The 15,690-nt window shown below is 41.2% G+C and overlaps 1 protein-coding gene across 1 annotated transcript in view; it reads right to left on the reverse strand.

Annotated features, from left to right (window-relative positions):
- Positions 1-4,514: 4,514 nt before the first annotated feature.
- Positions 4,515-15,690, reverse strand: part of nsg2 (neuronal vesicle trafficking associated 2) — a 44,199-nt gene continuing 33,023 nt past the window's right edge. The window contains exons 4-5 of the mRNA XM_084373186.1: positions 9,033-9,143; positions 4,515-5,954 (exon numbers count right to left, since the gene is read on the reverse strand). Coding sequence (XP_084229312.1) covers positions 5,754-5,954; positions 9,033-9,143 — 312 coding nt within the window. The 3' untranslated portion in view covers positions 4,515-5,753. The remainder of the gene's footprint in view (positions 5,955-9,032; positions 9,144-15,690) is intronic.

A 15,690-nucleotide genomic window follows, 5' to 3' on the forward strand; every position in this document is an offset into this window, starting at 1 on the left:
CAGCAGAGAGCAAATATTTCCCTCCACTGGTTTCAGTCTAAGGTTGTTCATTAGAATACAAACAATAACAGTAGCTGATATCTTTGTCACCCTTGGTATTAAGACTTGTTCTCACCGATTCAAAAGATCAAAACAGCGCTGCCTGTTCGTAGTAGCTGAGAGCCGAGGGAGATGGGATATGACAGCAGTGAAGTGTGTGTTGAAATACAGTCAGGAAGACAGAAAGGGAGAGACAGGCAGAGAGAGAGAGAGAGAGAGAGAGAGAGAGAGAGAGCTTGAATATAAAACAAAGACAACAAAATGTGAGTGAAGAGAAGAACCCACATGAAGGCTGGAGGAGAGAGAGAGACTCAGAATACAAAGCCAAATATATATATATATATATATATATATATATGAGGCATACAGAGAAGCAGCTGTTATCATTCTGTAGTGGATACAAACACAACACCTCCAAATCAACAGTGAGTTTCCAAGTCTATCGTGTCTTTCCCTGTGTTGTGAGACAACAGGATGGACATACGGGGCTGTTCACTTCCAGATGTCGGACTTAATTTCCCTCCGTGCCAATCAACACAGAGGCTTTCTTCTCTCTCTCTCTCTCTCTCTCTCTCTCTCTCGCCCCCTCCACTTCTGCTTTCCCCGCCGCCTTCTTCCAACATCCCTCTTTACTTTGAGAAAACACCAATGACCTGTCTGCTACAATCAGTTCTTCTTCGCATCAATATCTAATATCCTGCACTGGCAGGAATTTAGCATGAATTATACTGCTGGAAGCTATTTGCCGTTATAATTAGAGAGCCAGAGAGAGGATTAAGCCACAGTTCATCCCATATCTGATTGCCAATTGTCCCTAGTAAGTAATCAGGGCCATAAGGTCTTTAAAATGAATGGTCTAATAAGCTTTGGGAAGATTGTAAGCTTCCGCAGTTTGAAAAGAAGAAATGGATCTTTTGCAGTTCGGCTTAAAAATCCATACATGGTGCATAGTCTTGTAGCAGTTTCAAAATGGGACGAGCGTTTGCAAGTGATGGGGGTTTAGTTGTCCTTTTTCGATGTTTTCACAAATAACTTCAACCAGTTTCACATCAGTTTAGTCACTGCTGACTTTAAACACACAGTATGCCTCGGTGTTTCTGTGGCCGTCCTTGTGGGAAAAAGACAACCGCGTACCTTCTCTTGCCCATATGAAGCCACCAGCTGCTTCCGTGCACCTGACCCCTCAATACACAACATGTCAGCGTTGTGTTTATCATTGTGTAAGCACTGCATAAGCAACCATCTGTCCACCTCAGACTTTGAGTCAGTTGTGTTGTGCATCCACATGGGAGTAAAGAAAACAGCAAACAACAGGAAAATCATCTTTTATTATCAGTTGTCAACATTTATGTCACGATTATTGTTAGCAGCCCCGCAGTCCTGCTCATTTTCACTTCTGATGTCCATAAGAAGCTCCTTCTGACATTGTGCGTTTGACTTCAGAGTGAAGTTTTAGCCACACTAGTGGGCGTGGCAACAGGGATTGCAATGACCATCTGTCGGCCAGTCCATCATGTTGGTCCCGGATGAAATGTCTCAATAACTTTTATAGCACTGCTATGAAATGTGATCTTTCTTGGAATGAGCTCTAATCAAATCAAATCAAAATTTTAATGACCAATAATGTGGCTTACATTTGGTTGACACTAGCGTCATCCACAGCCGTACCCTGTGTTTAGTGCTAGTTAGCAAATGCTATAGCATGTTTTGCTAAATCAAGATGGCCAACGTGGAAAAAAAGGTTACGTCCAGTACAACATGAGGCTAAGCAACAGCCGACAACATGTGCAGGAGTACAGTATATACTGTAACAAAGGAATACAATACATTAAGTCGGGATCAGACTAGGCGATATTTATGTTGTTCACGATAGTCACCATGTCGATAGTTGGGAGACTGGCAACACACGAGTATGACCCCGAATCACCGTCACGACCCTCCATAGGTCATCGGGGAGGCGGGACAGGAAGGTGTCAATCACGGCTACCGAAGCTAGCATGGCTAACAAGCAAGTTACTCACCAGGTTGCTGAAGTGCCTCCGCTTTCTCTCACCAACATTTTTCTTTTTTGACTCTGTCATGGTAACCCCTCGAGGGCAGAGGTATGGTTGCCACAGCAGCATCCCTCTTCCTCTTCGCCATGTTCACATATACGTGTCAGAGCACTCTGTCATCCATTGGTCAACGTCAAGGAACATGTCGTAGAGATGTCAAACTAGGCAGGAAGTACAGTGCTGCTGGTTTCTCATGATTCCTCGCTTTTTCCTCTCGGACATCGTGCAGTTTGGGTTGCTGTAAATCAGGCTACGGCAAAATAATATCCTGTAGCAACCCCTAGTGAAGGACATTGACAGGGCAGTTGAGCTTTAACTTACTTTTTTTTGCCATATTTTGAGGCAGTCATATTGAATACAGATGTAACTCGACTGATGTGATAATGCCGTTGTTTGATTGACATGTTGTTGCAGCTGTGGATGTGATGCATATGGATGACTGTTTCTTGTGCCGTCAGTGTTGCTGTGAGTTTTATGCTAATTATTTTCATGTTGTCACTGTCAGTTTTTTCCCTCAGTAATTATCCAGACTGGCCTCACCATCCAACCGTCACATCGCCCAAAATATCATATGTTTTTCAAGTCCTTATGGCTTTTTTGGCACAAAATGGCGCCTCCATGTAGGCTGTCATGCATACCATGTCATTGGAGTAAAAGGCAACAAGTGCAAATGATCAAGAGCTATCTAATTAACACCACAAGGGGCAGTTGTCTATTATGGACGACACTGTAAATCAGTGATTAGGACTGTCAGAATTCGATTTTTATGATCATTGTGATGGAGTACTCTCCTTTTTTTGCTGGGTTTTTGCCCAAAAACGCACATTTCTATCTCATTTCTTATCAGATTTTCTGGAAAATGTGTATCAACATAAACTGCTTGTGAAATAAAATAACACACAGCGTAGGATTTCATCGATATCGTCCGACCCCTAGCAGCAAGAACCACATTAAAAATGTTAATGTTGAAATGTTAAAGCAGGAAATTCTAGGAGAAGAGGAAGAGAAACCGTTTATGAAGCTATTATGGGCTCATTTTGAAGAAACATGGTCATGAGAAAAGAACAAAGAACGGCCCGATGTTCGTAGAGTAAATCTGTTTCCTGGCTCTAACTGTGAAAACATATAGTTTTAAAAGTAGACGATCATACTTTGGTTTTTACACGAGCTGACAACAGACTATTAGTGATTGTGTGCAATGGCTGGCTTAAGGATGAACCCCAGAGCAATAAAGCAGTATCTGTTATTGAAATAGGACAACAGGACAATTAAAGAATATACAAAGCTTTGTGTTATTGCTGCTATTATGTCTTTGAGAGATAAATGACAGTAATTTGTTGTTTTTGCACGGCAGACACTACTGGAGTTGGAACTCTGATGGGACTATAATGCGTCAACACGAGGTTGAAACTAGGGAGGATTCAGCTGATACCCATAACCGATAATTAATAAATAATGTTCCTCATGGCTGATAATTTCCCACTTTTCTAAATTTCTTCTTCTTTCCTCCTCTCCGAGCCCCTGTACAGAGCAATGTGCTGTATTCCTCTGAAACTGTAAAAACCATCCACACCAGCAACTTTTTTGAGTCTCTGGTCGTCTTCTTCTTCTTCTTGTTTATTGGTGGATTTCCAAACTAACTTTGCACACCACCATTTACTGTATTGCAGTGTATGAATGCTGCACTCTTGTAAATTAATGAAGCAATTTGGCTTCAGCTTATCAGCTCGATTTACTTTCATTATAGGCCGATAACCAATCATGTACATTTGCCAGTATAATGTATTATATATTGTGGATCCCCAGTCAAAACCTCAAACTTCTGGACATGTTAAATGCTAAATATACTGTTTATATTCTTATATAATTACAAACACAGTTTATTTTTGTCTTTTTTCTCTTTGAGTTTTCTTCTCTTTCTCTTAAAGCTGTTGCATTCAGCAGATGTGTTTTACTACACAGACAGCAGACAGATTCATTAAAATACAAGCCTCTAATTAGAAAAGCCAGTTATTCCTGTCACTCACTGAAGACACTGCGTCTTAGTGCTGCACACAAGAAAAACAAAGGCTTTATCTGCATTCACAGAGGTCTCTGTTGATGAATCATATATCAACTAGCCATTACAGACACAGGTATTCTTCTGCTGCTTCTGCTTTTTTTTTTTTTTTGCTGTCAATCACAGCTGCTCATCATCAACAAATCCGCTCTCTGCAGCTCTGGCGAGCTCTATACACAGACGGCAGCATACATATCTAATGTAGTATGAATTTGAGTAGGAGTAGGAACATGTGAATAATATAACGTGCTGAATGAAAAGCTGTCACTGTCATTCGCACTGCACCGCCTGGGGGCTGAATTAGGCGCCGTGCGAGCGCCAAAGAGACGCCGCAGTAAGCAGGACTGACAGACACACTCGGCACAGGTCACAGCTTGTTTTATTTTGAATTCAAACCAAGAGACAAGGATGCACACTGATAAATTACATCAAGTATCGCTACATATCAACTAACAACATCACGATATCTCATAAAAGCGCTCTTGACAACAGATCCAACGTTACAAAATGAAAAGTGACCGTAGAGGAACAAAACTTGGCTGCAGTTGAAGCCCATCGATAAACATACCAAAACACAGCAAAGAGTTTTGGCAAGAGACGGTGATATGCACAGTATTTCCTTTCCCATCTGCAACATCGTGTTCGAAGGAGCTACAAGACCGGCCGCAGAAGCAATATGTAACCAAAAGAGAAGAAAGAAAAGGAAGAAATATGCTAATTAAAGCTACTACAATGCATACACACACAAAAAACTAGCCTGAACGCACAGGTGTATGTACAGCTTGGGTCACTGGGGGGGGATCTCAGGATTTAAAATGTATAGCACAGCACATTGAAATGTCACTGAATATGAGCTATCAAACAGCCATGATGGAAAAGATTCGTTCAAACAACTCAGGACGTGTCGTCGATGTGGACATAGGCGTCAAACCTTCCTCAGAGAGTGAATTTTGCGTTTTGTAAATGTGTTACAGCAATACGAGAGCATACTGACATTTTCTGGATTGGAATATGAAGTGATCTGTGTGTTTGTGTGTGTGTGTGACGGACATATCTGAGGCTACGCAGGTTAGAAACAGGGCTGTGAATGATTATACAGTAACTACTAGTATACACACTCGAAGAAAAAAAAAACAGGAAGGTTGTAATTGAGCACTGACGCTTGTCTTTGTACAAAGAGTTGCCTGGTAATCACGTAAAAATCATCCGTACGTTACAGTAAAAAATAAATATATCATGACAAGTCAATAAATAATAAATAAGAGGAAGGGAGTCAACATGGTAACGAGAGAGCAGAGTGTGTGTGTGTGTTTGTGTATGTGTCAGCAAACGATTATAATCCCAAGAGAGCAATGGTTCAAATGCAGTCAAGGTAAATCAGAATATGATCTAGCATGTGCTTGTGTGGTTTAATGTCTGCATGCATGTTTTCACTCTATATTGGCATTATATATGTAGCTGTTGTGTTTATGTGCGTCTCTTTTTGTCTATATTTCTACATATTCACCTACTTGTTCTTGTGTATCTGCCTGTGTCAGTATGTCTTCATGTCTGCGTGTGTCTGTACGCGGTTTACAACACCCTCGAACCGTTCGGCCAGCTCAGTGGCCCTCGCCGCTCGGGGGCTTCGCGTCGTGCTGCTGCTGCCCCCCCGCCCCTCCGGGCAGCCAGGGGGAGACGGAGTGCGAGGTGGTCTGCTTGGCCATGCTGTAGTGGCTGATCACTGTGTAGAAACGGCCCCTCGAGTTGGCGTCCTGGGCGGCGTAGTAAGCCTCCAGAGAGGCTGGGATACATCGCTTGTGCTGAGGAGAAAGAGAACAGAGAGGTTCATAACATTGAGCGGTTAATTCATTGTTAAAAGTTTTTTTATTTCAGATTTTATCCAGCCAGCCAACATTAGATCAGTGGAGTAGCAGAGCATTAGCAGGATAGCTAGAAGAATAATAGCAATTTTATGTAGGCCAGTAAAAAAATAGTGGACTATGTAGTGAGCTTGCCATTTCGTACTGCTACCCCAAAGTGTAGTGGGAATTATTATCTTCTATATAGTTGACTCATCCCACAATGCATCATAAAAAGTAGTGCAGTAGTACAACTGATAATCACTAACCAAGCATTATATAACATCATGCATTGCGCTGGGGTGCAATTTTCATTTGACATATGAGCTCACTACACACTCCTCTATATAAAACTCCCTCGGTAGTAAGTACTGAATGAGTGGGTGATTTCGGACACTACTATGGATATAGGTCACTCAGCCGATTGAAGAAATTGCTTCTCACCAAGCTAAATATGTTACGAATGTACTGCTGGGTAAAACAGCGTGCAGAGCCAGAGCAGTTTCACATCTTAGTCCCTAAATTAAGGGTTTATTTCAAAGAAACTGACAGTTTTGGTGATCGTTAATTGGTTTCTGTCGTGGTTTCAGTGGAGTCTGGTATCTTTGAAGAAAGGGGGATTGCCTATGAGCCCATTTGTTTTGGTCTGAGATGCTGGTACTCCAGTGCGACACCTTCAGGGTAGGACAAAATAAAATCGACTGCACCTTTTCATAGAGCTGACAGATTTGAGTAAAATCTTACGCAATTTTTCTGACTAATTCTGAATTCAGACATTTAAAAGTGCCATGTTCAAGAAGCTAACAGTAAAATTAGCCTCACAGACTTAGACTGCTGCTTGTGTTTGAAAACACACTCATTTATATTTAGCTAAAAACATATCGCACATTTACATTGAATAAAACATAACGCTTGTGTTTACTGTTTTTGACTGTCTCACAAAAATGTAGAAAATGGAAAATGGCTTGATTAGCTTAGATTAGAAGAACTGTGTTTATTGTCAGGGGAAAATCTGCTCGCCAACTGAAAAAACATCCAAAAGTCATAGTCATACTTGTATATTTCCCAGTTTTTTTATCAGAGAGGATAGGGAACAGATAAGAGAAGCCATTTTGCATTACCGAAGCTAAAAGTACAGCTCTCTTACGAGGGAGAGTGGGCTCATAATACCGCATGGAGTGCATGCTTATATCACTGCATTTTGCTCCCGTATAGCATTAAAATGTGCTTAAGTGTGCATACATTATCAGCCCCGTGTGCAGTTGGGTTGTGCATGTGCCATAGTGTGTTTTTCTATCGACACATTTGCACCTGGCGAACGTGCATGTGACACTTCTAATAATACCTCTGCAGACTGCAGTCAGAGAGCCCCTGCAGAGGCTGTGGGCCTGAAACTAGATTTATTCCACCTAAAAGACCAGATTCGTCCAGAGACACAGACTTCCAAGGTGACCTCACACAAACTGCTACGAAACTTATAAGTGCAGTGCAGTGGAAATCTATAAGTACCTGGGAGGAGAGGATGTCTGCATCCACCTCCCGGAAAAAGATTTAACACTGATACTGTGCACGTCAGGGCAGCAGATTGTCGGATAAGGATGGACGACCTCAGCCATATGGATCAGGAGTTAGTGATCATAATGTGGTAATTATTGTAAAATAGGCAGTAAGTCTAATTTTCATTTAATAGCCGACACAGCTAATTACATATCTCAATGTCTTTCTTTGGCTTGGAGAAAAAAAAAGCTTGAAATTACACTTGATTACACTCGTCATAACAAAATCACTGATATCATTCATTGATGATTGCCAGTCTAATAAGCCTCGTTAGCCTCCTCCTGTAGGATGACCTCAGACATTATTAAAAGTAGGACGGGAGTATTTTATTTTTTCCCTCTCCCATAGGAGACTGGGCAATGCACTCACCTTTAATTCTTTATTTAGAGCAGAGGGGAAGAAGAGAGGGAGATGGTGAAGGGCAAACAGTCTCGTGTAAGGACTCTTAGGAAGAGAGAATATACGACTCCAGCTGGAATAATTCATTAATAGAGGAGTCGTTTGACATTTTGTGAAACACGCTTACTTATTTCGAGAAGATTGGTACACTCTCATATCGGTCCACTCTGAAGCCACAGCTAGGGTTGGGCTGATTTAAACATTTTCAAACTGTTTTTTACCCAACCTTAGTTACAGCCAGCAGTAGGTTAGCGTAGCACAGCATAAAGACTGGAAACAGGGGGGAACAGCTAGCCTGGCTCTGTCCAAAGGGATAACTGGGTGTTAAGTGCTGGACTAGTTCTCACCTCTCTAATAATCAAATCTAATAATGGACTTGATAATGATTTATTGATAATAAATGGATAAAAAGAAAGCAAATAAATGTTCAGTACGGAGCAGCTAGTTGAAAAAGTCAGTCTGGAGCCATGTAGGTGGATTTTCTCTTAGTTTTCAATCTTTGCGCCAAACTCATTTCAGCTAACTGCTCTGACTGTCGCTTCATATTCAATAACACTAGTTGTGGGTGCTGTATGTACAGTATGTGTGCTTCTATCACCTGTAATGTGAGTTTAATTGCTCTTATATAGTTGTATGTGCTTATACTTATACATTATCTCAGTTTCTTCACTTAAATGTTCTTATTTCTGTCCATGTGCTGTTAAAACACCCAAATTTCCGTTCTGTGGGATCAGATGGGATTATCTTATCTGATCTCATCTTTAATTAATTTCTCAAGCAAAAGTGCCAAGAGTCTTACATTTTCTGCTTTTCTCCATTTTTATCAGTATAAATTGAATGTTATTTTTGTGAACTGACAATGTAACCAATGAAGTTGTGATGGGCATTTTAACATATTTTTCGATATTTTGTCGATGAATCAAATCAAAGACATGTACAAATAAAATATCAATAATGAAAACCTCCTGCGAAGGCTAATCTTAAACCCACTTCACATTTGAGCTGCCCTGTTCACCTCCTGACTATCTCCTGGGCTGAGTGATGGGTGTGTAAAATGAAATATAGGCCAATTACTGGTCTTACCTTATAAATGAATCCATCTGGGCAGGCGTGGTCGTAGGTGAAGGCTTTATAAACCACCAGGAACACGATGCAGGCGAGGAAGGCCAGGGCCAGGATGATCAGAATCGTCACCTGGAGGGAGGACAAACACTGGTCAGTGTGTGTGTGTCTGTGTGTGTGTGCCAGAGCAATAAAAAAGGACTGTGAATGTGTGGTTTATATACGAGAGACAGGGTTAGGGTTATACAGTGAGAAAGATGGAGTGTGTGCACTGGTGTGTGTGTGTGTAGTCATAATAAATGGGACAGTGAGATGCTGCTGACTGAGGTCAATGGCTCCTCAAGGCAAGGTGTTCCTGTTGAGCTACGTGATGAATGACTCAGGTTGCGACACCGTGTATGGATAAATATAAGACATCAAGTCGGTGACGTTAATCAGGAGAACATGTGGATGATTTGCTGTGCTCTTGTTTTCTTTCTGTAAGCTGCGCTTTTGTGTTGCTACAGGATTTATCTCTAAATATGCATTTTCAGCACACGGACCTTTGCCCTTTCAGCACTACAGACACAGCAGACCTCCCCGCTCTTTATGCAAATAAACACCGGGACGAACACAAACTGCTTTTTACACAAAGAGAGAAATATCCTCATGCATAATATTTGCCGAATTAACAAAAAGGCATATATAATTAAGAATCTGTTGTGGTAGAGTTTCACAAAGTTTATAAAGTTTCTCCCAACGCAACAACTCACAAAATTGAGCGTTTTTTTCAGGGAGTCTGGGGACTTTCACAAAAAAGGTTGTCTGTATTGGTTACTGGGGGGTTTTTTTGTAAAATTTGACATGTTTACTGTCAATAAAATGTTGTCTTCTTTCCTAAGTTTTAAACATAAATGGTGAATTTACTTGAATCGGTGTGTTCAAACAGCTACTACATGTTTGCAGGCAAGACGCACTTCAGACACCGAAGCAGACAGGCTGGAAAAACTGCAGAATTTACAAGAAGGTGTGAATGATTTTAAATTTGTCGTAGCCGTTTCACAAACTTACACCTGTTCTTGGAGCTGTACACTTGTGATTGGATCACTAAGGATGCATGTAGAAACCAGGTATGAACACCAGGACACTGAAACCCTAAAACTGAAGGTGCTAATTGGTCATTATTCATTCCGTTATTTACACCTGTATTTTTTTGCCCAATTGTGAAATGTCAAAGGGACAATTTTATATATGAACTTCTAACAAGGTTTCTTAACTCCACATTAATTTACATACGTCCTGCAACACTTACAGAACAAAGCTCAGTCAAGCTACTGCTGACTTGTCTCGGCTTACACTCAATCTTCTTTTAATCCTCAAAGTTATACCTCCTGTTATGTTTTAACAATGCACAGTACATGAAGAGCAGCTGGGCGTCCGGCTCAAGGACTTGTGAGAAACTGATTGAGTTATCATTTGATGAAAATTGAATTTTGCACGTCTCAACAATGCAACTACACTGAATATCAAATTGATTCTTTTATCTGGGCTTTAACCACACTGACTGCTGAAAATTTAAAGGGTAACTCCACCAATTTGACATATAATGTGTGTTTACAGGTCTCGGTGAGCTCTACTGCATATGTGGCAAAAAAAGTAGTATGAAGCCTTTTGTAGCTCCTGAGGAAGCTGCATGTAATTTGGTAAGTTGCCACCAGTGATGTCGCTAAATGGTTAAGGTGCATTGTGGGTAATGTAGGCGCCATGTTTTCAAAAGGAAGAAGAAAGCGTGGAATAAAAAAAGTGCAAGTCCAACAGTGTTATAGGTGGGCAATTTCAGACCAGTGGACTGATTTTCAAAAACCTGGTGCCTACATTACCCACAATGCAATTTAGCCATTGAGTGACATCGCTGGAGGCAATTTATCAGATTACTTGCAGCTTCCTCTGGAGCCACAAAAGGCTTCATTCTACTTTTTTCACATATACAGTTGAACTCCCCAAGACCTGGAAACACACGTTAATGTGTACAATTGGTGTAGTTACCCTTTAATGGAATTTAATTTGAGCAGTATCTTGTTTTTGAATCAGCCTCATGAATCAATCAGCATCCTTCCTGCGCTGAATGTCGGTGCACTCAAGTCAGCAACAGAAATCAATTAGCGCTCCATCTACTTTCTGAATGTCTCCAGCCGTTCACAGCGAGCAGCAGAGGGCAGAATAAAGCTCAGAGGCGACAAACACATTTATGAAGCGCATTCTTCTGAAACCTCGAGCAGCTCCGAGGTGTTCGAGTGTGCAAAAGGAGAAAAACTGGAACATATTAAAATGTTCCGGTCAGTTTTTTTACAACAAGCGACTGTGAAATGTTATCAGGATTTGCTTGGACAGAATCAAAATGCATCTGTGGTGTGAGAAATGCTTAATAGCGGCAGAAAAGCAGAGCTAATCTAAAATGATGGAAATAACACATTTATTTTGCCGTGCTGATGCAAATAAGAGCGCCTCTGTGTAGTTTGAGGTGTGAAATATTCATTTCCCTGGCAGGCTAGACAATGTCGTAGTAAAGCAGATTAACATATAAAAGGATTTGTTTCCTCCTACTTCATAGTTGACACCCTGATTGGCTGCTTTTGACTGAGCATTTAATTAGAATTATGCAAAACAAGTGTAGCCGTGTTATAAAATGCTACTGTCTGCTAAGTCATAAATGCTGTGTGGTGCATGTGTGTCTTTTTCCCCTCCACATGCTCAAAATTAAAATGTTGTCATGAAAAAGTCAGATTTATCCCAGTGGGCAAAAACAAAACGCAATCCTTCCTCAATGGATGAATATTCCTAATGTCCTGTTTGCGTTTCTAGAACGACATTAAAGCCATTCCCGATTTACTGCTCTCTATATGATCTGTCACAGGGATGTCGGAGCAATTACACATGGGTGTGATCATTAGTCTCCATCAGCATTGTGTGGGTGGACAGGGACACGCAAGCTAAGTGACTGTTTACTCGGTGTCAACTGGGGGACACGACTCTTAGCCTTGGTCGCCGCTGACACTCACCGTAAATTACATCTCCCACATCACACACAGCGATGCATTAAAAGGACGCATTTAAAGTCACGGCGACCCGCCTTTAGGAGCGGCGACAGACGTCGAATGACTGATTAAGACCCACCCTGACCCCCTTTTTGAATAGCGATGCGCATGAGACGGCTTATTAAGAGAAGGGATTACTTTAAAGCTCCTCGTATCATGGAGCGAGCAGTTAGTGTTTTATGCATGCGGAGACCCAACTTTGCTTGGACACTTTGAAACATGAAACGGAGACTTAAGTCTCTAAACACTGAAGAGATTTGCGCTTTTGCTCAACTAAACTGCTGGCATTTGAATTATTTGTCAACGCAGCCTAGACACGAAATTCTTCCTCATGACATTCACTAAAATACACTCATCACGGGAGGTGAACTGATCACACACAGCATTAATTAATGGTAAATTTATAGTTAATTCAACTTTATTTAGTAGTTATCAGACTGTTATCAAACAATGAAATGCTTTATACACCAGTGCTTGAGCAATTATTCATTGTTAAGTTGCAACTGATGTCTATAAACCTTTTAATTCAAAGTGTAATTAGCTGACCGAAAAGCTAATACAGACGACAGGCTAGTATACAACAGAGAAATAGACCGTGACAGGTTCAATGACTAGTCTAAATGTAGGATATTTCCCTTAATTCACAAAGCAACTGCGAAATTATTAAAGTGGAAGAAATAACTGAGCCGTGCGGTCCATATTCAGCGATATACATTTGTAATCGAACTGCAATTTAAATGAAATAATAATGTTAATAATACGAGAGCATGGTTCTACATCTGCAATTCAGCAGCTTATTTATTCAATAAGGCGTTTCCTACATATCATCAGACCCTTTAATGATGCTCAAAATGACAGATTAGTAGTCTTAACCCGTGCATGAATAGTAGCGTATACATACATTAACGCTCGATTAATCTTTCAGTGTAGATTCAACAGAAGAGCCGCAGCAGCCGGAGCAACGGTTCAGAAACACACCCCGACCTTTGTAATAGAAACGATCGCTTGAGAAATCCCTGTTGATGCAGCCGCGACCATGTGGTGTATAAATCCATTAAAAATCTATCCTGACCTTTCTCCATTATTCATAATCTCGCTGAACTCCGCAGTAAACCATAGGAGGTCTTCCTACAGCTTGTGGATGAAGACTACCTCCACGCATGAAGTGGATTCATACGTTTATCTGCCTGTATCTCCTGGCCTGATGCCATATTCATTTATGACAAGATAATGCTCTTATCAGCTGAATCTGTGCCAAGGCTGTGGTCATGTTGATAGCAGAGAAAAAGAGAAATATAGTAGAATACAATAAAAAAAAGAATAGTGCTTATTTAGTCGACACAAGGCTATATCTTCCAGCGCGGTAGCCTCCCCCGCACACATCAACATCATCCTGTTTCCTGTGGAATACAGTCGATATGGCTGTTCTGTCATTAGCGCTCCAGTATGTGCCATCCTACACCACTATCACCTCCGCCACAACCATCATCCTGTTCGCTGTGCAGCACAGATAACAGGCAGACGTTTGTTTTTCTTGGATGCAGGTAGGTGCACAGCATGCTGCTGTAATTTGGACTAAAAGCAACGTGTCCTTAACAAGGACCAGCTCCATCAGCGAAGACTGGGCTGACTGCATGAGCTCTAATAGCCTCCAACCAGGGCCAGTAAACGTTTCAGTTCGAATGGATAATAAAAACTGTTCTGGTTGGATTTAAATCTGCACTGAGCAAAGGTTTTTATTCAGAGAAACATTTTACCAGCATCGAGGTCCTCCTGCGTTTCACACGGTTTGTCCACGAGTTCTCTGTCCTGATTGGATAAAGTGGGCAGGGATACCCCAACATTTCTTTCTGGAGGGGAAGTAGAGACATGGGCTACTGACCGAGCACTCTATAACTGTGTTTACTGTTGGAATATGGAGATATTAAACACTTATTTTAATAAAAATGTATCGCTTACAGCAGCTTTAAAGATACGTATAAGTATTTTGACAGAAGCTACAGTCACGATTTGATTCATGATTAGTGGGAATGATCATTTTTGCATCACAATTCATGACGATGTGACATTTGTTAATGACTGATTTGTTTTTTTACCTCTGGAGAGAAAGATTTGTGGGCTGGGACATCTCCGCAGCACATTCATTATAATGCTGTTTGTCACGCATTTTAGCTTTATCAAAACACTGCAGCTTCTTGCAATCTGAATATTGCATGTGGTCATATTGTGATTTCGATCACATTTCAATTAATCTGAATCCTTTATCTAAACAAGATTAGTTTCTTGGTTGATGGATGAATAGTTTGGGCTAAAATGCCAGAAATAGTCGAGCGTGATTGTCGTGTTTTTCTTGCAGACGAGAGCTGACGTCGTCTGCTTGTTCTGTCTAATCAACATCAGAAAACAAATGTAACTTTGAACACTTTATTTCTCGAACAGTCCTGATACCTAATCAATTTTCATTCACTGAAATGAATAGCAGCTAATCTTTACAAGTGAGAAGTTGGAACTGGCCAACTGGAAAACAAACGGTGAAGTGATTAACAAAACTGCCGGCGACTATTCTTCTGTTGATTAACTTTCATATTCCTCATATTTTGATGCACATGCTGCATATATCCTGTCTGTTGTTTTTCCTCCTATCAGTGAAACAACAACACGTGCGTGCACCTACCGACAGTCGTGTGTTACGGAGGAAAAACAAACAATCAAACCAGATTATAAAAGATCCGGTAGGATTGTTCCTCTGTTCTCCAGCTTCCTCATCTCTGCCTGCAGATTAAGCATCCACAGTCAACCTATTGTTTATGTTTACCTCCATCCTTCATAGCACACACACGCAAACACCACCTGCTTGTTTTCCCTAAAAAAAATGCCTCTGGATGGTAGAAAATAACTGATTCATGAGGATGATTTTTTCCACAAAATCCACTTCCCTTTAATTATTTATGGCAGCACAGTGCATCATAAGTTCAAAGGCGGTTTCCTAAGTGGATATGCTTCTTCACACCCTATTTCACCGGAGTTCAACATAAGATTTCGCTCCCCCTATTTTTTTTTTAACACCACGTTATGTTCGAATGCAACACGCCGCCCACACTCTTACTGCTGGAACTTGACGAGCCATATGGGGTTGCAGAGCAGACACCTCCTCGCATTCACTCGAGGAAAAAAAAAAAAAAAAAGGGGGAGAATGTGTAAGCGAGGAAAAAGGGGAAGGTGGGTGTGACAGGAGAGAAAAAATGATGCTGATAAAAGCAGATAACAGAGTGACAGAATGGAGCAAAGTGAGAAATAAAAGGAGGCGATGACAGAGACAATAAAGCAGCGAGCGGAAGGCAGACAGAGAGCGAGCGGTAGAGATCAAGGGGCAGATGCTGGATCTCGTTCCCTCTCGTTGAGACAGACAGACAGGCAGACAGACAGACAGACAGGCAGGCAGACAGACAGACAGACAGGCAGACAGACAGACAGAGAGGCAGAAAGGCAGCAAACACAATGGGATATCAGTTGATGCATCAATCAATACCCCACTAAAGGAGGCACACACAACTATTTTTCATTCATCTTCCTTTTTACCCCTCTAACACCGCCTGAATAGCGGC

The sequence above is a fragment of the Pagrus pagrus genome (genome assembly GCF_965226575.1).
Source record: "Pagrus pagrus genome assembly, chromosome: 14".
Lineage (NCBI taxonomy): Eukaryota > Metazoa > Chordata > Actinopteri > Spariformes > Sparidae > Pagrus > Pagrus pagrus.